The sequence below is a fragment of the Chrysemys picta genome, chromosome 9 (genome assembly GCF_011386835.1).
Source record: "Chrysemys picta bellii isolate R12L10 chromosome 9, ASM1138683v2, whole genome shotgun sequence".
In the NCBI taxonomy this organism is placed as follows: Eukaryota; Metazoa; Chordata; order Testudines; family Emydidae; genus Chrysemys; species Chrysemys picta.
The window spans coordinates 55,225,641-55,251,055 of NC_088799.1; the positions used below are offsets into that span (position 1 = coordinate 55,225,641).

Sequence of the window (25,415 nt, forward strand, 5' to 3'; positions counted from 1 at the left end):
AGATCCCACTGTGGGTGTAGGTAGGCGCACACCCCAGTTCAAAACAGGAAATTGTGAGGATGCAACTCTTCCTATTACAGCTAGCATGTTATTTGGCTAATTGCCAGGTGACTCCTTAGAGACTTCCACAGGTCACATTTCTTTTAAAAAAGTTCTTATCTGTGTTAACAACACTCCAGCGGTCCACCTTATTCGGGTGCATCACAGAACTCAACGTCCACCATGGCTTTAAGCCACCTTTGCACCCTCTCTATCCTGGGCTGCTCAGGTGCCCCTGGCATAATTTAGACAGTCCTAATTTACAGTGGCCTTCCCAGGCTGCTTAAAGGGGACAGAGCTGTGGTGAGAACTTCACCCAAATTATTAGAAGTGAAAGAATTTTAAAATCCAGTCAGCTTCTCAAATTGCATCTATAACTACCTAGCAGTCATCCGTTGAGCACTCTGTTAGCTCTCTATTGAACTGCACTTTCATGTTATTGATTCCACTATGAGTAATGGCACGGCATATCCTGGCAGGTGATTATATCAGGTAGGCAGGGAGCACTAGGTTTGCCTGTTTCTCTTTCAAATTGTTAACTAGGCTGTTTGCACTGGTAGATGCCAATAGGAAGAGCTGTGTACACTTATACAGACCTACATGTGTGGTTGCAGTATAGTTAGCCTTTTGTAGCTTATAATGATGTTAATAATATCCCTTCTCACTCCAGGTCTTGTGGAGGTGGAGGAAGGAGAGGTGAACGGACAGGAGCTGTCTATAGCTTCTCACTCTATAGCCAGGATCTCCTTTGCCAAGAAGCCCCATGTGGAGCAGGTGAGTGTCCTGGGGTTTGACACAACCATTCAGTTAGCTGTGATGAGTACCTGCCCAACATCGCATCGCCCCAGAGACGGCCAGTTAAGGAGATGCATTGAAAAACATCCTTTTAATCAAACAAACAAAAAAATCCACACACAAACTTTAAGATGTTCACAGAAATACTTCAGTCTCTTTCCTCTCTCATTTCCTCTGTAGTCTTCAGACGGTATTTATTTTTTCCCGTTGCTTTTAGGACATCAATAAGGCAGAGGAACTTCTGCCACTGAGGCATATCCCTACTGTGAGAAAAATGGCCCTGGAATCTTTGATCTCCAGGCAGAGCAGACAGGGTCTGTTTTGAAACTCTTATCTAAGAGACCCCAACATCATAAAATGCATGATAGTCAGTGTATCTGCCTTGAAATTGTAAGAGCTGAGTGGACCTAGAATTAGGTTTGTTTTTTTTATTGCTGGTCTCTGTGATGTGAGAGTACACAAATGAGATATATTGGCACCAGATTTCCTTAGGGTGTTTAGTAGAGCTGCACTGGCACTCTGTAGAGAAGTCTAAGTGCTTTGTTTGTGATCCACAACTTTTTCATTTCAGGTTCTGCTCTCTTTCACTTGGGCTTTAGGGTTCCAATCCTTGGTAGACTATTCCCTTCATTGCTCCTCAAATAAAGCTGTGAAACTTTAGTTTACTTTCAATTAATACATTTTGGTACTGGGATGGGCCAAATTATGTACCTGGACAAACAAACAACTCTCATGTGGGACAACTGGGAGTTGTGGAAGTCCCTGAATGAGCCCTGGTTCTGTATTTATGAAATTTTCCAATGGGCTTCGGATCATGCCCATTATGTGTCAATAGGATTCTCTCTCGACTTCAGTGGGCTTTGGATCAGACCCACAGAGACATGCACACAAACAATATACATAGAACACTAGCTACATTTAAAAACAAAAACCAACATTTTCCAAAGTGACCTTGCATCTAATAAACCTAGATCAGTGTTGTGATGGGTTCCCCCCGGGAGCTTGCATCTAATGAATCTAGATCAGGGTTGTGCCATCTGGAACTGGGGTACCACTGACCCTGACCCACAAGTCTGGGCTACCTTTACACTTTACTGCTATGACAGGCCCTCAAGCCCCTACCAGCACACATGCAGATAGGGACACACCCAGCTGCAGCTACATACAGATGCTGAGATCAGCTCTGCATGGGAAGGCTTCAGCTAAGGAACTGCCCAGCTACTCAAGTGCACACCCCCCTCTGGAGGGTAAATCCAAAATTATACCGTCTTGTGCTGCACAGGGAACTGTACATCGTAAGCTCATGAAATTCACCCCCTCTCTCAATATGGAGAGGAATATACACAACTTTCTGCCTCAAGTTATGACTCCCACACACACTGGTTTTAAACAAAACAAAAATAAATTTATTAACTACAAAAGGTAGATTTTAAGTGATTATAAGATTTTAAGTGATTATAGGGGATAGCAAACAGATCAAAGCAGCAAGTTACCTAGCAAGTAAACAAAAATGCAATCTAAGCTTAATATACTAAAAAGATTGGATATGAGTAGCAAATTCTCACCCTAAATGATGATTTAAGCCAGCTGCATGCTCTTAAGGGGCAAGCTGCACTTGCTTGCAGCTTAAAACCCCAGGTATTCCTTTCACAGGCTAGAAACCCCCCTAGCCTGGGTCCAGCACTCCCCCCCACCCCCAGTTCAGTCCTTGTTCCTCAGGTGTTTCCAAGAATCTTCTTTAGGTGGGGAGTCAGTGAAGAACCAAAATGTCACTCCCCTGCCTTAAAAGCTTTTGCATATGGTGTGAACTCTTTTTCTCCAAGCTTGGTTCCCACATCTTTCAATGGAAAAACACTGGTATTCCAAGATGGAGTCCAGTACCATGTGGTCACATGCCCCCATAGTGTCATAACAGCCATGTTTGTAGTGTCCTCAGGAAGGCTCCCTGGGAAGGCTCCGGGGTGGGAGATTAGCTTCTTCTAGGACCCATTGTTCTCCCTAATGGTCCATTGATTGCATTTCCAGCCAGCCATTTTGCCTAGTGGGCGTTTCCCAGGGGTAAACGCATTTGTAATAGATACATAGACAATATTCCTAACTTCAGATACCAAAATGATACATGCATACGAATAGGGTAATTATATTCACTAAATCATAACTTTTTCAATGATATCTCACATGACTTGTCTTGTATAAAATACATCATAGTTATGCCATAATCATATCATAATATCTCTATGAAGAATATGGGATGCCGTGTCATGGTGTGGACCACATTTTAGTTGAGAGATTGTGTGACTGTGAATAAGAGGGGGTGAAGATATTGCCAGCTTCCTTTCCCTCCTACACATTATACATTATTAGTGCAATGAGGAGACTGAATGCCTGTAGAAACACCTAGGAAGGAGGAAGAAGAAAAACCAGCATCATGTGACTGGAGCTTATAGTTTGGGAACCACTGTAAATGTTCCTTGGCTCTTCAGTGCCATCTTTGGTGCTCCCACCAAATCAGAACCACAGACAGTAAAATGTTTAATGCAAATGGTTTTTCCAGATAAAGGCATTATGTTACTTGGGGAAATGTTTTTTTAGGGAAACTCTGGCTCCAAAATGAATGTAAGGCCCTGTCTATGCTTGAAACAGTGTTGAGGAACAGTTATTATGCAGTTATACCACCAGAAAGTTAAAACATGGATCCATTTTGTAGGATCTGTGCAATCTACCTATATTTTAAGGATCATACTTAAGACACATCGTTAAGGTTGATTCCCCCCGCTGGCACTTTGAGTGTAGAAGTTGGGGTCCTGCAAGGATTTTAAAAATGAATACTGGCCGCTCCAGGCTTGTATTAAACTCCCAAGGTTACAGCTTTTTTCTGACCTTGGATGGGTAGATGCTGCCACCACCCAAGTGCAAAAACCCCTTTGAGAACCCAGGAAGGCGCACTTGGGAATTTCTTCCTGTGCGGTACCCTTAAGCCCTTTCACCCTGATAAAGAAAACAAAAGAAATTAGCTGTTGCCACCAGCTAATTAAACATTTAGCTGCTGCACAATCCTGTCTCTGTTCCTCTGTGTTCTGTATAAGGCAGATAACAAGCAGCCTCCCCTATGACTTGAAGAGTGTGACAAAGCAGGAAAAAGTTTGCCCTTACGGTTCCTCTGGCTGTTCTAATAGGTTTGCAGTAACAAACATTTTGGGAAGTTGTGGCTTCAGTTGTCTGTGTGGGTATTTGGCAGGAAAAGTCCCAATTGCAGAATACCACGGGTGGGGGCACTATTCACAGGTCATTTATTCTGTCAGAGCCTTACCTATGCTTCACATCTCAGATTAAAGGAGATTAGAAGGAACAGTAAACAGAAAGAGGACAAGCAGTCCTGGGAAATAATTCTTCAGTACAGTGCCTAGCTCTGCACTTTGCTGCCATGCTCAGTTAGGGTCTGTCTTCACTGCAGAGTTCCCAGGCTCTTACTCCGGTGTTGGCCCTAACCCCCTTCCCATCTACACATACAACCCTCTCATTCAACTTTAGTGGTGCTTTCACGCCAGGCTAACTGGCCTGGCAGGGCAGGGTATGGGTTAGAGCGCAGGTTCAACTTGGCCTAGTAATCTGCCACTTTGCAGTGTGGACACAAGCTAAATCACTTGGGCGCTCTTAGTTCTCCAGTGCTTTCCTTCTGAGCGCCTGGGGGAACTCTGAGAAAGGCAAGTTCTCCCACAATTCGCTGGGAAAGAATCATAGAGCAGCTCAGCTCACTACAGCACAAAGAACCAAGAGATGTGCCCCCAGAAGTCCTAGCCACAGCACCATGAGTACAGCACCAGTGAGGACCCAGTAATAGGGGTGTGGCTTTGCAGTGTGGCTGCTCACATCCAGGCTTGACTAACCCGAGTGTGGATCATTGGTATAACAGTGCAGAGAAGGTATACCCAAAGCATGAGACCAGAGCAGAAACTGACTAGGGAACAAAGCTCAAACCACTGAGATCTCTTATGTCATAGGCCAGGCACTACAGCAAGGAGGCTTGGAACTGCCAGAATGATAGCTGGCCCTGCTGTGTGAGGAAGCTTAGACTGCAGGATATATGGTACTGTGACTTGGGCTGTGCTGTGAGGGAACTCTCTGCCAAAGCCCTAGAGCTGGAGTTAATAGGACACTGCTGTGAGGAAGCTTACACTGCTGGAGTTAGTGCTGGCATATTGAGGGCACAGCAGGAGCCCTAACTGCTATTTGTGAAGTCGCAGTTGCAGAGTAACAGCAAGAAGCAAACCTAAAAACTGTCCAAAAATAATAAAAGGTACCAATCCAGTCTTGCATGTATTTTACTGTGAGCTATTGAATATTAAAGTTTAATTACTTCAGTATCTAAAATGTTTGAGATTGGAGGTGATGCACGTGAAATGGAGCTCATGTAGCACAGATCTCTGGGGGGATCACTGCTTCTGGGCCACTCTCCTATCCCGTAGGCCTGGTACACCTAAAAATTAGATGGTTCTAGCTACATTGTACAGGGCTGTGAACATGTCATGCCCTGTGCAACAGAGTTAGTTCAACCTAGCCTTCACTGTAGATGCAGCTCGGTCAACGGAAGAATTCTTCCATTGATCTAGCTACTGCCTCTCGGAGGGGTGGATTACCTACACAAACAGAAATCCACTTTCTTCAACATAGGAAACACCTCTACAACAGCTGCTGTATCACAGTTGCAGTGCCATATCTGTGCTGCTATAGCTACTTTAGTGTAGACATAGCCCTAGACACAAGATAACGGGAAGCAGGGTTGGAGACTTCCAGTAGCCCACTCCCACTTCCAAAACCAAGATTGTTCATGGGAGGCTGCTAATGCTTCTCCCACGTGCTGCCCCCCAACACCCATAGATGTGACAAACGACTCCACACGAAATAAATGTCTTTTGTCGTAGACCTACCCACAACCCACTGCCACATGTACTCTTTTTATGTGAGGCAACCAGCCTTCACCCCTCCCACGTACAGTACCTGCTGCTCCAAAAGAGGCATCCCTCCATGCATACTTCCTCCTCTCTATGGCCATTTCCCTTTACTCCATATTTGTTTGCTTATTTTTTGAGAAACAGTGAACTCCCTGGCTTCCATGATGTGCAATGGCTTTTTGTCTCCATTGGGGACCTGAAACTCCTTTTGAATCAAACTAAATTTAAGAAAAAACCCTACAGTTCATAGGAGTAACAAATTATTCACTCTGTTTCCTTCTTCCAACATTCAGCTATCATTATCCATTATTTGTATTGTGGTAGCATCTAGGACCCCGGTTGTGGACCAGAACCCGATTACAGTAGGCACTGTACAAACCCAGAACAAAAAGACCCTGCCCTAAAGAGCGTTTATGGTCTAATACCCACAGTAAGAAAACACTATGGGTTTTACTGAATTTACTTGTTTTTAAACAGGCTAGTTTTTGAATAGGATAAAAATCCCCAAGCTAAAGCAGAGCATTGCATGTCACAGTGCTTTTGTTGAGATATAATAAAGGTTCTTCTACTGGCACTGCAGAACCCATGTTATGAGTACTCTGGCACACCAGGGAGTAAATATTGCTCCATTTAACCTGCCAATTTTAAGCCTCAGCAGTCATGGCATCTACATAGCATCCTTCTGTGATTTGGCAGGGTCCACATTAGAGAGCAGTCAACCAGACTCATTTTGAAGATTAATGACCCTTATCTCCTCTTATGGGAGGGTATCCTATTATCAGTCCTGTTACAAGGTGGTGGCTGGCCAGGGTAGTAGTTATCTGAATGTCTGCTAGAGCAATGGGCTGGTGTTTTTTCTGGAAATTGTGAGTATATTTCTCGGCTCTGGCTCTTTCCACAAGCATTAAACACAGCCATAGAGAACCTTTCATTTTTATTTGCATACATATTAATGATGTTTTTAAAAGGATGACTTTGGCTTTGCTTTAACTGACTTTAATGTCAAACTAAAGAAAGACTGATTCAGTCACAAAACCAGCCAGATGGCCAACCTGTTCTGTTATGATCATGAAGGAGAAAGAAACCTTCTTGTCTCAATACAGTCCTTTCTAACCAACATTATTCTATAAAACCTTTCTTACACACTAGATTTCAGAGTCTTTCGCTCTCTGTGGTTACCATGTGTCCAGAAAAGCCGCTGAGAAAAACTGGGAGAAAGGTTCTCATTTTTGAGCAGCCCTTTCTTCTGAACTTGCTTCCCCTCTCAGCTGAGTCCATCCTTCAAGGGTCCCTTCAGCAGGTCAATTACACAGCAAAATATGGCTGAGACCCAGCATTCCTTTTAACTTAGGTTGGGGCAGTGGCAGAGTTGACAACGTTCAATGTAATTGTTCCTCCATCAGAGAATCCTTTTTTCTCTTTGGAGTTAGAGGAACTCGGCAGAGCAAACACATTCCATTGGTAACAAGAAAGGCAAAAGATTGTAACCACAGAGAGGAAAAGCAGCTTCTTAAAGATTTAAAGGAGCTGTGTCCTTGCAATATGTCCCATGTTCTTGCGGGATCTGTGCCATTTCTGCCTGAAAATATTTGATGGAAGAGGAAAGAAGCAGCCACCCCAGAGCAGCTGTGCAGAAAAGACAATTTCCTATATAGGGTAAGCACTGGAGAGAGATGGGGAAATGGGAATCCATAGAACTGCTGTGTGGAAGGATGAAAAACATATGGAGGTGGGACTGATTCAGGGTCCATTTGTGGTTGCTCCTAGTTTTTGTTGCCTGGGTCAGCAATGACCGGGACTGCTGTTGAGGCAATACTCTCTGATTTTTAAGGAGTCAGTGCTTTGTATTGCTGAACAGTGACATCTCCCTCTAATTTTGAGGGTACCGTTGACTGCCTATCATAATAGTCCTATCCAGTCCTCATTAGCTAAAATGAGAATAACTGTGTTGTGGGGCTTTAAAGGTGGGAGATCTTAAATTTGGGGGATTAGGAGATCCTCAGATATATAAGCAATTTCCCTCCACATATATATGTAACATAGACACACACACTGCCCAGAAGGAAAAGATTTGCATTTTGCAAGCTACCTTCCTTTTGAAACAGGGTAACATGGGTGACAAGTGATGAAAGCTACACAGAGAAAGCCTGAATAGTACATTCAAAGGAGGGGAAATAACTGATGTGTTGATGATGGTAACAATGGGTACCTCAGATTGTGTAGCTCAGAGAACAGCTAACTAAGGCTGTGTCTACACTTCGAGGTAGGGGTGTGACTCTTGCTCATATACACGTAAGAGTTAGCGCAAGTATAAATAGCAGTGTAGCCACAGTAGCACTGGTAGCGGCAGCGGAAGCCCGGCTGACCCACACTGATTACAAACCCACCTGCAACCGGTAAACTCTAGGAACCCATTAGGTTCTACTGGAATTATTCTCCCTCTGGTTGCTGTGAAATTCACTGGAACATTTATTCATATGAAAATCATACCGCCCTTTAATTTTCTCTCAGTGCAGTACAAGATTGGCAGTAACTTTTCATTTTGCTTTGACCAGCTTTACTCCCTTTGTGCATGGTTTATCCTTTGATCTCAGGCCATTGGTCACCTGAGGGAGAACAAAGCCAGACAGACCCCTGCAGTGTGAAGTTTGGAATTCCATTCCTCAGTGCACACAAGATTCTACATCTCCCATAAGCTTTTTAAACTAATCTTAACTCTCCTGAAATTAGCCTTTCCTGCCACATAACGCCTTGGAGCCAGATTGCAGCTGGCCCCTGCACTCAAGGAAGGAGGGCACAGAGAGCTTCCCTTCATGTGCCTCTCACACAGGAGCCAGCCCCAGCTGCAGTGGCTTACTCTTGCTAGCCACACATAAAGGACCATGGCTGAGGAGAGTGTACACAGCAATGGCTGCACTCCTGAGAACTCCCAGAGACTAGTGCACCATGAGGGGCAATGCCCCTGGGAATTCCTTGTGGGCTGTGTGCCTCACCACAGGCCAGCACCTTAAAGGCATAACTGAGCACTCAGCTCTCTGGGAAGAGCTTCTTAGCATCCAAAGCACTAATACCGGGAAATAGCACACCCTGCAAATGCAGAGACTCACTACTCTGCCTTATTTGAAATGTCCAGTTGTGGAACCATAGAAATCAGAGTTGGAAAAGACCTAAAGGATTAGGTCATTCAATTCATTCCCCTGTCTGTAGAAGATTCCTTCTTATATTTTAGGATTTGGATAATGGGATCAGAATTGTTTGTGGATGATTAAATTTGAAGTATATGAATGTTGCCAACTCAAAGCATTCAAAAATCATGAGTCAGGGTTTGAAATCGTGAGATTGTCTTAGAAATCATGAGATTTAAAAATTGTACCGTTTGTATTCTTTTTATATGTCTTCTAATGCTGAAGTATTTAGGGTTCACATTTTCAAGCTTTTTGCTACAATCTGAGCGCTAGAAACTTACTAAAAAATAAGAAAAAGCTGAGATTCGTGGGTAATAAAATTATTCCAACAGTTGGAGGTTTAAAAAAAACAAATATCACAAGACCTACCATACATCCATGAGAATTAGCAATTTTGCATTCCTCTGAAGCACCTAGCATTGGCCACTGTCAGAAGACAGGATACTGGACTAGATGGACATTTGGTCTGACCCAGTATGGCCGTTCTTACGTTCTTATGCATAAAATAGAGGTGATTGCTTGACATAAACACTGAAATAAAATAACCCCCTTCAAAAATATTGTTAATGTAAAAGGAAGTTTAAGAGCTTAAACACAAAAGTCAGGAAATTTTAAAGTAAGGTTCTCGCACCTTATTTTCAAAAAAAGAAGAACAGGAGGACTTGTGGCACCTTAGAGACTAACAAATTTATTAGAGCATAAGCTTTCGTGGACTACAGCCCACTTCTTCGGATGCATATACTTCCACCTTATTTTGTTGCTTACATTGCAATCTTTCATTGTGCAATTACACAATATACAGTGTGCGTAGAAAGACAAAATGTAGCATAAGCCCTTGTAAGGCTATCAGGAAATGGTGCAATTCATTTGTATTTGCTGAGATAAATCACTTTTCTTTTTCTAGACATCCAACTAATCATTAAGATCAGCCATTTCTATCGCAGAGAAGCACATCACACATGGTCTAACCGGTCCAGATTGAGTTAGTTTTGAGATTAGAACAGAATAGGAATTTTCAGTTGCAGCCTCATGTTTCCCATAATTGATTCATCCCAGGACACACCTGTATGCCAGCAGTATCAAAAAGGGGTGGTCTAGTCCTTGCTGCACCACTGATCTGGTTTATGAACTTGGCAAGTCATAAAGCCTTTGTGTACTTCAGCTTCCATAAATTGGAGATAACACTTCCTGCCCTTATTAAAGTGCATTGAGGTTTTTCAATGAAAAGTACAGATCATTATGAATGATAAAGTAGTATGGTGCCCAGCCTGTACAACCTGTGTTATATCATCTACCCCACCAAATTGTTATTAGTTTACAGTTAGAAAATGCAGTTGTGTTGATAAGGTTGCTCAGGCAATAAAAATAAAGGAAATCACCACTTAAACCAGCATTCACATCCAGCCTCAATTTGTATGCCATCCCACCCAGATATCAAAATGCCCAAACAGCCCCATAACAGATACATTTTCAGTCTAACATAGAACCACTTCCTCACAATCATACTGAAATGCACAAGCTAAACCCCAGCCTCAGACAGATTACAATAAATTGCCTATAGACATACATGTACTGGTGAAAAGTCTAGTGTATTAGCTCAAGAGGAAAAGGGCGGAGGTTGGAGTTCAGCTCGTGAGTGATTGTCAGGAACTGGAGGTGCGCATTGTGATTGGTTCTCTGATGGAATTGAAGGTGGGTTTGTTGTGTTGCTGCGCTGTGTTGGTGTGTTTGTGTTTGCGTATGTGCATAGGTGAGTGTGTGCTAAGGGATGCAAGTTGTGTGAATGTCTTGGTTTTTAGCGATAGTGTTGATGGGAAATGCATTTAAGCAGTCTTAACAATATGACAGTGTTTTTGTGAAAGCCTCATTCTTCCTTATTCTTATTCTCAAGGCTCCCCAGGAAAGGGGATGAAGTGGCTTGGGGGAATATTTTGGGGAAACAGGGACTCCAAGTGGCCCTTTTTCCTGGATTTTTGTCTAAATCACTTGATGGTGGCAGCAATACCGTCCAAGGACAAGGAAAGGATTTGTGCCTTGGAGATGTTTTAACCTAAGCTGGTAGAAATAAGTTTAGGGGGTCTTTCATGTGGGTCCCCACATCTGTACCCCAGAGTTCAGAGTTGGGAGGGAACCCTGACACCCTCCCTCCAAATCCACCTCCTCTATGGCCCCCTGTTAATCCTAGGGAGTAGGACAGGACAGGAGGGAATTATAGCCCACATAGGGTGACCAGATGTCCCAATTTTATAGGGACAGTCCCGATATTTGAGGCTTTTTCTTATATAGAAGCCTATTACCCCCCCACTCCCATCCCGATTTTTCAAACTTGCTGTCTGGTCACCCTAAGCCCACATTGTCAGAAACATGGAACATACAGCTGTGCTGCAGAGGCAGCTGCCCCTCTAGTACTGGCTACTTCCATTCTCTGATGGGTCTGAACTTTTCTTGGTAGAGATAAGTAAGGTTTTGTTAAATGAGGGCAATAACTGTTTGTGTTAAGGAGTCGCTTTTGAAAAGTGGCATATGCCCAAGGTATTTTGAAAGTGTGCATATGGGTGAAGTTCGGAGCGTCAGAGGACTGTGCTTCTTTAGCTAGACGGAGATAAAAAATGTAAGACTGGCAGAGCCAAATGTCAAATTTACAAAAGGCATCATTTAAAAAACCTTTCCTCTGCAAAAGAGCGTGACTATTTAACTCTAAAAGTTATGGAAAATTCCACTGTCCTCAGTAAAGTGATTGTATTAAATTGGGACCCATTGTTAAATCCTTAAGGAGAGAAATAGCAGGATTAAATCCTGCTTTAACTACAGATCTCAAACAGTCTTAACTCTTGAGTCACAACCAATGCCTCCGTCATAACAAAAGTTCCTGTTCTGTTTGGTGTCTCCGATGCTGAAGCACTCTGAGATGATAATGTAAATAAAGCCATTAGAAGAAGGACAAACGTTTTTTTAGCTGTTTGTTTTTAAAAGCAAGAAAGAGTTTGATCTAAATCTTGGAGTCTGTAGATATAAATATATACAGCTGACAACAGCATCTCATTAAGATATATAGCTTTTGGAAAGTATTTTGTACAGTATGGTCCAAGATTGTGGATCTAGTGGGAAACTTTTTGACTGTAACACTGTCCTTTGCATTTTCAGTTCTTCCTTTCAGTTGAATGCATCACATGTAATGAATTTTTAAATTTGACTAGTTGATCCCATTAAATATAACCACTTGGCAGAGCTATCAGACTGAGCTCCCTCAGTCCCTGAGACTTCATTTCCGCTAATCTCTGGGACTGTGTTCACCATGAGAAGGAGCAAAGGGGGCCAAGCAACATAAACAAATCTTGTGGATGACGTGCAGAAAATCTGCACTGAATTAAGTCAAAGGGCCAAACTGCTGAGCTTGTGGAGTCTATGCCAAGATACTTTCAGGCACGGCTGATCACTCAGGGTAATCCTGTGCACTTATATGTGTGATCATATGATCACTTCTATGCAAGGCTCCATATAATCCACAGCTGCATCTCCATATATTCCACCTCTTGCTGCAGAATTGTTCTCCAGGATCAAAGCTTTCATAATGATGGGCCTGATTCTCCACTCTCTTGCACCAGTTTTATGTTGGTGTAGCTCACTGACTTGAAGGAAGCCTTTACGGTACTTTGAAGATGTAAACCAATACAATGCATCTTCCTGAGTCTGCTTACAGCCTGAAACAAAAAGAACAGGAGTACTTGTGGCACCTTGGAGACTAGCAAATTTATTTGAGCATAAGCTTTCGTGGGCTACAGCCCACTTCATCGGATGCATGTAGTGGAAAATACAGTAGGAAGATATATATATACACAGAGAACATGAAACAACGGGTGTTACCATACACACTATAAGGAGAGTGATCAGTTAAGGTGAGCTATTATCAGCAGGAGAGAAAAAGACCTGTTTGTAATGGTAATGAAAATGGTCCATTTCCAGCAATTGACAAGGAGATGTGAGGAACTGTGTGTGTGTGTGTGTGTGTGTGTGTGGAGGGGGGTGGGGGGAAATAAGCATAGGGAAATAGTTTTACTTTGTGTAATGGCCCATCCTCTCCCAGTCTTTATTCAAGCCTGATTTAATGGTGTCCAATTTGCAAATTAATTCCAATTCAGCAGTCTCTTGTTGCAGTCTGTTTTTGAAGTTTTTTTGTTGTAATATTGTGACTTTTAGGTCTGTAATCGAGTGGCCAGGGAGATTGAAGTATTCTCCAACTGGTTTTTGAATGTTATAACTCTTGACGTCTGATTTGTGTCCATTTATTCTTTTATGTAGAGACTGTCCGGTTTGGCCAATGTACATGGCAGAGGGGCATTGCTGGCACATGATGGCATATATACACTTCAATCTCCTTGTCAATTGCTGGAAATGGGCCATTTTCATTACCACTACAAACAGTTCTTTTTCTCTCCTCCTGATAATAGCTTACCTTAACTGATCACTCTCCTTATAGTGTGTATGGTAATACCCATTGTTTCATGTTCTCTGTGTATATATATATCTTCCTACTGTATTTTCCACTACATGCATCCGATGAAGTGGGCTGTAGCCCACGAAAGTTTATGCTCAAATAAATTTGTTAGTCTCTAAGGTGCCACAAGTACTCCTGTTCTTTTTGCAGATACAGACTAACACGGCTGCTACTCTGAAGTCTGAAACAATAGCTCTGAGAAATGTAAACTGCCCTGTTCATCTTGATGGGTTAAATCTCTGATCTAAGCCTGTGTATACTAGGGATACTTGTGGCAGTGTAGCTACAGCAGTGCCACGTCCCCATGTATATGCTCTGCACTGATGTGGCTTACCCCATATTACACCAGCGACACTACTACAAATGAGATGAGTGAAGTGTCAATATTAACTATTTCACTGCTGATCATTTTAGTGGAAAATAATGTATTTAATCCCAAAGGCCCAGCTCCTCAAAGGGATTTAGGCTTCTAATTTAAAATTCTAAATACCTTTGAGGAGTTGGGCCAGACTGCTTCCCCCTCAGCTGCCCAAACGACCAGCTTCCCCCTGATGATTTCTTCAGTGCAATTAATCATGGTCAACACAAAACTTTTGGACGTACTGAAAGCTGTCAGTGTGTGAATGTGATGTCAAAATAACTAACCTAGGGGGCTGCTGTACTGAGTATTATTAATTGACTTAATTACAGGCCTAATGTTTTCATTTAAATGAAGCTACTTCATAATTTCCAGTCTGCCCCAGCTGGCTGCTGCAGAATTGAGGAAACATGCTGTAAAATTTAAGCCCAGCTTGTTACAGAGTACATTGGGGTTTGCTGCTAATAATCATCAGAGATGGATTTTGGCTTTGCTTTATGTGAGCATTCATTTTTTGTCAGAGGCGGTGATCTGTATTAGAAATTTAGCAAACTGGAAATGAGGTGAGAATGGCCAAAGCCCTAATGGCTGCTGCTATTCTGCAGCAGGAGATGCTTTTAAAGAGTGTGTAACCTCTGACACACAGCCTGTGTATTAGTGTGTTTGTTTCCGTTTGATGACTAGCATATTTTCTTATTTTCCATCTGCATTAATACATTTGTCAGCTGTACTTCAGTCCATCCCTCTCAGTGTACACTGTTCTCAGTGTAGGACTCAGCTGTGCAGTACAGTAGCAGCCGTCACTCTGACAGAGGTGCTTTCTCTTAGAAAGTTGCTCTCTGCTTTATTGGAGGGTACAGAGTGATTATTGCCAGTTTCGCCAGGTGCTCCTGTAACAAACCAACCTATTTGGGTGCATAGGGAAGGAAGTATTGCAGCAGTCCTTAAGATTTTGCCTGTGGAAGTCTGTCAGACATGAGAAGGGCTGGGCCAGTAACTTTCAACTAAGGAAATAAGAGCCAAGCTTATTCTAGCCCCAGATGTTGGTTTACTTCATTTTTAAAAAAAAAAATGCTAACCAGAACAAAATAAAGGGCTGTGTGTGTTTATTTCCCTCTCAGATTACCAGAAAATTTAGGCTCAATTCCGATGGGAAACTAGAACAGACCGTCTCCATGGCAACCACTGCGCAGCCAATGACTCAGCACCTTCACATTACCTACAAAAAGGTGACACCTTAAAAATAGGAGAGTAGGGTTTCCCCGCAGAAAAGGCGGAGCCTGGAGCCTAAGGACAGAAGCCTATCTTGGTGATCCACATTCACACCTGATTACAGGAGGGGGAGGCTGGTGAGCTACACATGCTGTTGGGAATGTTATGCAGTTGTTTCTGTAACGGTATATATAAAAAACAAATAAAAAGCCTTTATTTTTATGGCTGTGGCTTTGAACCTTATTGCTGTGCGGGCTGTAAATTCCTCTGCTCTGGCAGTGATTAAACAAGGGGTTTCTCAGGCCTGTTCCCTAGAGAGTTAGGAGGGCTGGCAGATTCAGTCTTCTAATCTTTTATAGGATCTAAACGGATCGCCACAAAAACAAAACAGGAAGATAAAAGCAGCAGCAATACAGGGTGTGACAGACAGAACTCTCCATTCCATCTAACGCAATACAGGCTAAAGGTTAGGAGAGAACACCTCCTACTGTGGGACAGAGCAAACTGCCCTGGGGCCAGAACCTGCAAGGTGCTCAGCAACCACCCAGAGGTGGCAAATACCCTCACACCCTTTACTTCAGTCGGAGTGGAGGGAGCTGAGTAGCTAGCAGGTTGAAGCCCATAGAGGATCTGATCTGAATCACTAGGAGTCATTCCATTGCCCTCAGTGGGTTTTGGTCAGTCCCAGAAAAAGTCCCCTCCCAGTATAGGATGGAGGGAGCTCTGGAGATAAGAGCCACACCTTCTCTAGCTTAAATGCGGAACACAATAAAACTCACATTGACAGGCACATGATAAAGAAAAGCGCCAGAAGCTTTAAATAATGAGGGACTAATTTCTGCAGCATTTTCAGTGACCTTGGTGTCATGGTTCAGCCTTTGATTTAGCTGATATATAATATTAGAAATATCAGCAGGTCTTTGTGCAATGGAAATAAATGTGGATCTAAAATTAAAGCCTTAATACACATGAGGCAGTTTGAAAGATAGTGAAACAACTACCTTTTTGGTGTGGGAAAGAGGGATTAGACAAAGTTTTCTGAGACATGGGACTGAAAAAATTGTAACTCACTTTATATGAGAGGGAAAGCTATAACTTTGCCTAAACATTTCAAATGAATTTTGTTCAAGATTTCTTGATGAGCTATATGGCATGGGCCTAATTTTGGTAAGGCTGTCTGTTTGTTGTAGTAGCTATTTATTCCCTACACATTTTATTTGAACATTTACCACACTGTCAGGTTATTGAGGATTGTATAAAGTTCACCAAAGACTTGTGTACAGTTGTGCCAGCCATTTTTAAGCCCGGGGGTGGGTGGGAGGGGGGCACAATGTTTGGATTCAAAGAGGTTACGCTCTTTTGTGAGGTTTTAAGCTGCCAGAAGCATATTAGATTTGAATACTACATTTTATTGTGTTTAATTGAATAGCATGTATAGTCTTCATACCACATCTCTAAGAAACTAACCCATCTACTGCAAATTTTTACATACCAATGATCATAAATACTTAGTTTAAAAACAAAAACTTAAAGAAATTATAAGTCAAGAAAACTCTGGGATAGGTGAGTAAACATGTTGTTAGACTGAGATTCTCAAAGTCATCTAGGTGGGATTTGGACACAATTTTCATTCATTTTAATTGGCCTTACGTACTGGCTTTGTACATTCTCATGAGGATATTTTTAAAAGTAGACTTAGATTTAGATTTTCAGTGTTTCTTTAAAAGAAAGAAAGAAAGAAAGAAAGAAAGAAAGAAAGAAAGAAATTGAAAAGTGAGGAGAAGTTTGGAGTTCAGATTTTACATGAGCTTTGAACTCTTTCTCCCTTGTCCCATTGTGCTATGCTTCATCCAGATAATGAAAATGCAGGTTTGATAACTGTATTCCTTTCCAGTTTTTCTGAATTAACAACAATAGGGAAAATAATGCAAATCTCAGCTCTCTCCTGTGTAAAAAAGGTAAGGTCAGCTTAGCTCTCTTAGCTGCTTTGATGGAGCTGGGAGTACAGAGTCTACAACCAGTACTAGTTAGAGGGTGGTGTGCAGCTGCTGAGGTGTTCGATCCACCTCAAGATGAGAACTGGTCAAAATATTGCTGTTGAAAGATGCTGGACTGAAAATGGCACTTTTACAAAACAATTTCCTTTGGCCAGATATTGGGAGTTTCATCGAGAGACTTCAAAAATTAAAATTACTGGGGTTTGGATTTTCATCAGGAGTGAGGAAAATTGACAAAACTTTACTTTTTGTCAGTTTTTCATGTGGGATGGGGAAGAATAAGCATTTCCCAACCAGCTCGTGAATCACAGAAAGCTCTTCTGGCTAAGGACCACAGATAAGAAATGTACAGTGGAATTTTTTTATTATTATTTACAAATAAGTTGGATGATGACTCATCAGTATCAGGTTTTCAATGGAAAGCAAATTATTAATAGTAATAATACATACAACTTACTCCTTTTTTTATTAAGCTAAATAAATTAGAGAAATTACCCAACACTCTAGGTACCCTTACCAATCATTTAAAAACACATACACAAATTTTAACCAAAAAACCAGGAGTAAGCTTCTTCCCACCTCAGATAAGGAAGAATACCCCACTGTACCTAAATATTATTCTTTGAACAGTGTAGGATTTAAGCATCTTGCTGTATCAGGGCATTGTAGTATAACTGTCATATTGTGCACTACTGCAGGTATAACATCTGTTTCACTAACAAGTATTATTGTCCATACATTACTGCATGGGGTATGAAGAGCTGCAGAGTATTGGCTTCAGGAGCAGCTGCATAAGCATTATTACTGCTCCAAAACCTCCAGTCCCAGAGAAGGGAGAGAGAAGAGAGTCTGCTGTGGAACATGTTCTGCCATTCCCTGAGAGCTGTTGGTTAAAATAACTGTACCAAGTCCTATTGTGCATAGTTTTTCCAGATAAGAGATTCCCAACTTAGCAGCAGCTGCACAAGTAGACTATAAGTATTATGATGCTAGCTTAAAATGTTAGGTGAAAGATGAACAGTGGCACTTTCAGGAGGGTCTATTGCACTTGGTTCAGGGACCATGGAATGTGAGAAGAGTGTGATCGTAAAGTCACAATCCACTACTTCAAGGATTAGAGTTCAGGGAAAACACCTTTATAAATTCCCTATTAACTGCAAAACCAGATTTTCCTCCCCATAGTGAATTTTCATAGATTTTTCAGTGAGGATGCTCCTCTTATGTCTGCCCCTGTCAAAAAACTCCCCTTCCAGGGGCAAGTGCTGCCTGTAGTCCCAGGGGGGGTGGGGGGGGGGGGCTCCATGGACTTTAATAGAAGATGTATTGTACGCACGAAGGCAGATTTTAGATACAGGTGATTTTAAAAAAATCCTTTCTGGAGCTCTTCTCAAACAAGATTGGTAGAATGCCCCTCTGTATCACTTCACTATCAGCAGGGTTTCCTGTTTTAATCACTAGCTGCCTGTATATATAACCTCCCCCTCCCACTCACACATATTCCTCTGAGCAATGCTAGTTTGTTTGATTATTCTTATCTTTTTGTTATACTGCCTTAATTGGTGCATTTAACTCATCAAGTGCCTTAATTTAGTGCATTTTTCCTTTGTGCTAGTGCTTTACTTACAACACATCTGTAGCCTGCAGCATTGTAATTCAAAGCAGCCTCTAAATCCTAATCTAGACAAAGATTTAATGGTGCGGTGCTGGATTCGGTTAAAATGCTAGTCAAGACAAAAAAAGGCAGGTTGTATTTTACAACATGCTAAATTAGTTGAATTAAAGCCTAGTGGGTAATCTAGGTATTACTAGTGACGTGGAGCTGGTCTACAGATTTTGTACCATTCTAACTCTTGGTTTAGAAACCAAAGTTTACTGTACATTTAAGGGAATAAACTGTACTGATAAGCACTTTATACCAGTAGAACTGTCTTCACACTAAGGCATTGTACTTTACTAGATCTACTTCTGAACAGACAGTTCTAGCAATACAAAAACAACATTTAGACCAGCCTTTAAATGTTAGCTAGCTCAATCTATGACAATCCTAGGCCGGGTCTACATTTAAAATTTTTGCTGGCATAGCTGTCTGTTAGGAATGTGAAAAAATAATCACATCCCTAACTGACACAGTTGTGCTGGCAATAACCCTAGTGTAGATGCTGTGATTTCAGCAAAAAAAAGTCCTTTTGTCCATGTCTTGTTGGGGGGAATTGGTATAACGAGTAGTCGCAAAAGAACTCTTGCTGGAGTGCGATGTCTACACTGGGAGGGGTTCTGGTATAGTTCTACCTGCAAACCCTTTCCAGTGTAAACAAGGCATACGGCTGCATGCAGATTCAGTAGAAGAGGTGTGATGTGGGTTACTGCTTTTATTATGTAGAGGCAGCCAGAAGAATGCTGTTTGCTTTCTTCAAGCCCAGAGCTCACACCTTCAGAAGGGAAAATGCCATTTTGCCCATATAAATATAGGATAAAGACATCCACCTCCCCAATATTCATGCATGTTCCTTCTCCAGAGAAACTGGTTTTCTGAGTAGTTCTAGCCTTAGGAGCAAGGCAGCTTGCAGGATCTTGACCCAGGACTAATCTGTTGGCAGTGCATCTCAGCTGAGGCTACTCAGCCATTACACCTTTGGAGACAGATATTTTTTAAGATGTGTTAACTAATATGAGTTGAACCAGGCAAACTGTAGTTTTAACAGATTAGCTGGCTGCGGTAAACCACAGAGGGGAGCTCTGCATTTACTTCACCCAGCTAATGTATAAAATCCCAGTGCAGACAAGGCAAATTGTAGTTTTAACATGTTAAATACCCTTTTTCACCAGCAGTGACCTGGCCTGAGTGTATGTCTCTCTCTGCACCACTTTAGACTGTTCTTGTATTTGTTTTAAAAACACCACATTAGTTCACAGAAGCCAAACTCCTTCTATTTTTATTGTCTATCACAAGATAAAATTGCAAGTCAGACTTTATAATTTGCTAAAGGAGAAATATTTGTCACTCTTGATACAGTTTTTCCCATTCACAACATGCTACTCAAATGACTTTTCTCCACATTCCCCCCACCCCATATTGTACTTATATGCTCTTGTTTTTTGGCTCCATCTGAATCTCCTTCTAGAGAAAAAATTCATCCTCATTATAATGCTCAAACAAAGCTGTCATGTGAGAAGTGATGCTTTGCTCCTATCATTTTGTTCAGCTTTGTAAATCACACTGATTGATTTCTAAACAGTCTCTGCCCCTGCTGTCCCCTTTGCAATTCTTTGTTACAATACAGTAAGTTGGTCAGTTAAAGCATGCCGTATCCCCCAGATTGAATTGTTCTGGTAGCCCTTACACTCCCAAAGTCACAACTGGTTTGTAAATTACTTTAGCAGGGACATCAGCTGAAGAGGGCAGCTCAGTCAAAAATCCACCACTTCACAGCCTACAAAGATATTCCCACAACCACAATGTACTATGCACAAGGGCACAATGGTCAGGCTTGGGTACAAAGGTGAAGACTGCGTTAGCCACTGATATACTGAGAAGATCCTAACAAAGAGGACTATGAGAATTAAAGGGACAATCCATCTTTCAAGTGAGGGACACATTTTTTTCCTCTGATACAAGCTCCGTGTCCCCCCAGTTTCCCTGATACAGAAGTGCAAGTGTGTGACATGACCAGAAAATAAATACACGTATGAATATCCATGCCACACACAAGTAAGAGATTAGCCCATCAGTCTGCCCTGGGATGGGCTTTGACCTGGCCATGTAGAAGTCACCAAGGAGAACAAGGGCTGCAATGGATTACTCTGAGTGTGAGAGAAGCCTCCTGTCACAGAGGAAAGGATGTTTACAGTTGGGTAGCTGCTCCCTGCTGAAGGGAGAGGAGAGAAATGTTTCTGTTGGTCCCAGCCTCTCTTCTCTTCCTCCTCTTCAGCATCAAACAGGTCTATGGTTACTGTTGCTTCTGGGTGGGGGAGGAGCTGGGGCTTGGGGCTTTGGTGACTGGAATCATCTCTCTGGTAACAGCACAAAGAAGATGGCCTTCAGGAAGTGACCAAAACTACAAATGGCAGCCACAAGCCAATGGGAGCGAAGGCTGGGATCAGTATTCACCACACATTTTGTGATGTCTTCCTAAGGAGAAGGAAACAGAGATCATCAGAATACACAGAACCACACTCTCCCCTACCACCTTCAATAGCATATCCTGGTCTCGGAGACTGTCTCACACCATGCCTCCTGCTGGGTGAAGCTGGGACCGGCTCACCACTGCCTCCAGCCAGCAATACAACACCATTTCCCCTGTGGTGCCTCCTTGCAGCAACATGAGTGCTATGAGCACCATCTCTGGCATTGCCACCCCCTGTAAGCTGTTAAATGATGCCTGAAGGCACTATTGAGCTCTGAAAGATTTATTCATCTCATTCTGCACCATCTTCATTCACACTGTCTTCCAACTGGGTTGCTGAACATTCTGTTCATGTGACAGCAAAATAAACTCTCTCCCCTTTCAAAAAGGACATCCTCAGTAATACCCTCTTCACCCACCTTCCTGCCTCCTTAGTAACAACCAGATTCTGCGCAAAGATTGGGCTGCTTAATTTCAGCTCAGATTGCTTTTACTTTTTCCTCTTGCCTTAATGTTTTATTTGGATCTCAGTTGGCCAAATCAACCCCCCTGTCTTAAGCGTTGTCTGTTGACATGTGTGCATTGGCACGGATGCCTCCTGGACATGTGGGCTGACCTCAAAACTAGCTGCCCAGAGTGATCCTTATGTAGTTAGGGGAATGTAAGCTGACCTGGGGAGAGAGGGGGAAACCAACCTAACAGCAAATTCATGTTAGAAGGGATATCTTCTGGCACTGAAAAGGTGAGGGTGGAAAACCTTTAGAGGGCTGGGGCAGGACTGTGTTGCACAGAAAACTGCATCTTTGGAGAAAAACTCAAATGTAGATTGTCCCAGCAATGCAAAATAGCTGGCTTTGTGAACTGAGTCAGGAGATCTGGATTCTCTTTCAGCTTCTGCCATAGATTTCCTGGTGACCTTCAGCAAATTAACATGTCCCAAGTGGTTGTGGAAGTGGCCACAGATTTCATGATGCCCAATTTATGACACAAGCCCAGTATTTTCTCACAATGCTACAGTCTTAGTCTTTGGGGGCTTCAGACTCTCAGCACCTTTGAAAATGAGCCCCCATGTGCATCTCAACTTGGTCACCTAAATCTAGTGGGAAGTTTGGGCCTTATTCTGTGCCTCGAGTTCCCCATCTGTAAAATGAGGCTACTGCTGACAGAGCTCATGGAAGTATTATGAGGTTTAATTCAGTAGTGTTTGAAGAGATGTCTGAGCCTCTTAGATGGAAGGCAGTGTAGAAAAATAAAGTATTATGTTATAACCACACCCTTGCCTTTCCCAGTAGCCTGGCCTCCCAGGTTTAGGATTACCTCAGTTTTTCATACACCCAACAATCCATTCCTAGAGCATTCCAACACTCTTAACAGGGAGCTCTGGTGATTAGGGGTTGATGTAGGGTTTGCACCTATTGAAGGCACTGCTTGTTGAGGCACTGACATCAATGGGAGCAGAATTGGGCCCTTCATGGGGAATTGTGATATGAACTATCCGAAACAATGTAAAGGTATATGCAAAACCCTACATTAATGCCATCTGTGCCTGATGTCATAAGAGTTAGGAAAATCAGAGCTAGTGTGCCAATGGCAACCTTAGTGCAGCATTGTGAGAAATCTACATTCCAAGATGGGTCTTATAGTCCATGCAAAGTGAGGTCTTACACTCAAGATGATGGCATTTCTTTGTTTGTCTGGATGTAAATTAAAGAGAGAGCTTTTGAATGCTCCATCTCATCAACTTCAAAATTGCATGGAATGGTCTGGGTATCAATGGGCAGAAGTCTATTGATTTTGGTGAAATTGAAGAACCAGAAAGGGGAAATGGGGGACACTTGGCGCTCCTGACATCTGATTAGCAGAGCAAAACTTCAGCCACTTCTGTAATTGCTTAGAGATCTAAGAACCAATTGATGGGAACCATTAACATCTTCCAGTATAGCAATACCTATCCCCATCTCAGCTCTGTCCATCCCCCCAATTGAATTTAAAATGGTGACACCCTGAATGACTTCTCTCTGACAGAAAGAAAATAAATAAAAATGGGGTAGGGGTGAGGAAGGAGGAAATAGGAGGGTATGCAGGGCATACAGAACCCCTGGCACAGGGGGAAAGCAGGGGGGCACACACAGAGCCCCTGCTATGGGGACTGGGAGAGAAGTAAGGTGTCCTTGGTGTGTGCAATCATAGAATCATAGAATCATAGAATATCAGAGTTGGAAGGGACCTCAAGAGGTCATCTAGTCCAACCCCCTGCTCAAAGCAGGACCAATTCCCAGCTAAATCATCCCAGCCAGGGCTTTGTCAAGCCGGGCCTTAAAAACCTCCAAGGAAGGAGACTCCACCACCTCCCTAGGTAACGCATTCCAGTGTTTCACCACCCTCCTAGTGAAATAGTTTTTCCTGATATCCAACCTGGACCTCCCCCACTGCAACTTGAGACCATTGCTCCTTGTTCTGTCGTCTGCCACCACTGAGAACAGCCGAGCTCCATCCTCTTTGGAACCCCCCTTGAGGTAGTTGAAGGCTGCTATCAAATCCCCCCTCATTCTTCTCTTCTGGAGACTAAACAATCCCAGTTCCCTCAGCCTCTCCTCATAAGTCATGTGCTCCAGACCCCTAATCATTTTTGTTGCCCTCCGCTGGACTCTTTCCAATTTTTCCACATCCTTCTTGTAGTGTGGGGCCCAAAACTGGACACAGTATTCCAGATGAGGCCTCACCAATGTCGAATAAAGGGGAACGATCACGTCCCTCGATCTGCTGGCAATGCCCCTACTTATACAGCCCAAAATGCCGTTAGCCTTCTTGGCAACAAGAGCACACTGTTGACTCATATCCAGCTTCTCGTCCATTGTGACCCCTAGGTCCTTTTCTGCAGAACTGCTACCTAGCCATTCGGTCCCTAGTCTGTAGCAGTGCATGGGATTCTTCCGTCCTAAGTGCAGGACTCTGCACTTGTCCTTGTTGAACCTCATCAGGTTTTTTTTGGCCCAATCTTCTAATTTGTCTAGGTCCCTCTGTATCCGATCCCTACCCTCTAGTGTATCTACCACGCCTCCTAGTTTAGTGTCATCTGCAAACTTGCTGAGAGTGCAGTCCACACCATCCTCCAGATCATTAATAAAGATATTAAACTAAACCGGCCCCAGGACTGACCCTTGGGGCACTCCGCTTGAAACCGGCTGCCAACTAGACATGGAGCCATTGATCACTACCCGTTGAGCCCGACGATCTAGCCAGCTTTCTATCCACCTTACAGTCCATTCATCCAGCCCATACTTCTTTAACTTGGCGGCAAGAATACTGTGGGAGACTGTATCAAAAGCTTTGCTAAAGTCAAGGAATAACACATCCACTGCTTTCCCCTCATCCACAGAGCCAGTTCTCTCATCATAGAAGGCAATTAGGTTAGTCAGGCACGACTTCCCCTTCGGCAGTGACCATGAGATTGTTGAGTTCAGGATCCTGATACAAGGAAGAAAGGAGAGCAGCAAAATACGGACCCTGGACTTCAGAAAAGCAGACTTTGACTCCCTCAGGGAACTGATGGGCAGGATCCCCAGGTAGAATAACATGAGGGGGAAAGAAGTCCAGGAGAGCTGGCTGTATTTTAAAGAATCCTTATTGAGGTTGCAGGAACAAACCATCCCGATGTTTAGAAAGAATAGTAAATATGGCAGGCGACCAGCTTGGCTTAACAGTGAAATCCTTGCTGACCTTAAACACAAAAAAGAAGCTTACAAGAAGTGGAAGACTGGACAAATGACCAGGGAGGAGTATAAAAATATTGCTCAGGCATGCAGGAGTGAAATCAGGAAGGCCAAATCACACTTGGAGTTGCAGCTAGCAAGAGATGTTATAAGTAACAAGAAGGGTTTCTTCAGATATGTTAGCAACAAGAAGAAAGTCAAGGAAAGTGTGGGCCCCTTACTGAATGAGGGAGGCAACCTAGTGACAGAGGATGTGGAAAAAGCTAATGTACTCAGTGCTTTTTTTGCCTCTGTCTTCACGAACAAGATCAGCTCCCAGACTGGGAGGAGGTGACCAGCCCTCTGTGGAGAAAGAAGTGCTTCAGGACAATTTAGAAAAGGTGGACGAGCACCAGACCATGGGGCTGGAAGCGCTGCATCCGAGGGTGCTAAAGAAATTAGCGGATGTGATTGCAGAGCCATTGGCCATTATCTTTGGAAACTCATGGCGATCGGGGGAGGTCCTGGATGACTGGAAAAAGGCTAATGTAGTGCCCATCTTTAAA

General features: G+C 42.9%; 2 protein-coding genes across 7 annotated transcripts in view; one reads left to right on the forward strand and one right to left on the reverse strand.

The window, feature by feature from the left end:
* THAP4 (THAP domain containing 4) overlaps positions 1-15,258 on the forward strand; it is a 52,924-nt gene extending 37,666 nt beyond the window's left edge. For all 3 annotated transcript variants that reach the window (XM_024111824.3, XM_005295769.5, XM_024111825.3), the window contains 2 exons: positions 710-813; positions 14,946-15,258. In XM_024111824.3, the coding sequence (XP_023967592.2) occupies positions 710-813; positions 14,946-15,065 (224 nt within the window). In that variant the 3' untranslated portion in view covers positions 15,066-15,258. The remainder of the gene's footprint in view (positions 1-709; positions 814-14,945) is intronic.
* A 2,122-nt stretch (positions 15,259-17,380) lies between these two features.
* Positions 17,381-25,415, reverse strand: part of BOK (BCL2 family apoptosis regulator BOK) — a 38,787-nt gene continuing 30,752 nt past the window's right edge. For 2 of the 4 annotated variants that reach the window (XM_024111828.3, XM_065557142.1), the window contains one exon: positions 18,570-21,162. In XM_024111828.3, coding sequence (XP_023967596.1) covers positions 21,037-21,162 — 126 coding nt within the window. In that variant the 3' untranslated portion in view covers positions 18,570-21,036. Of the gene's footprint in view, positions 21,163-25,415 lie in introns of all 4 variants that reach the window. The other 2 variants (XM_005295767.4, XM_042853393.2) reach the window with 2 other exon arrangements.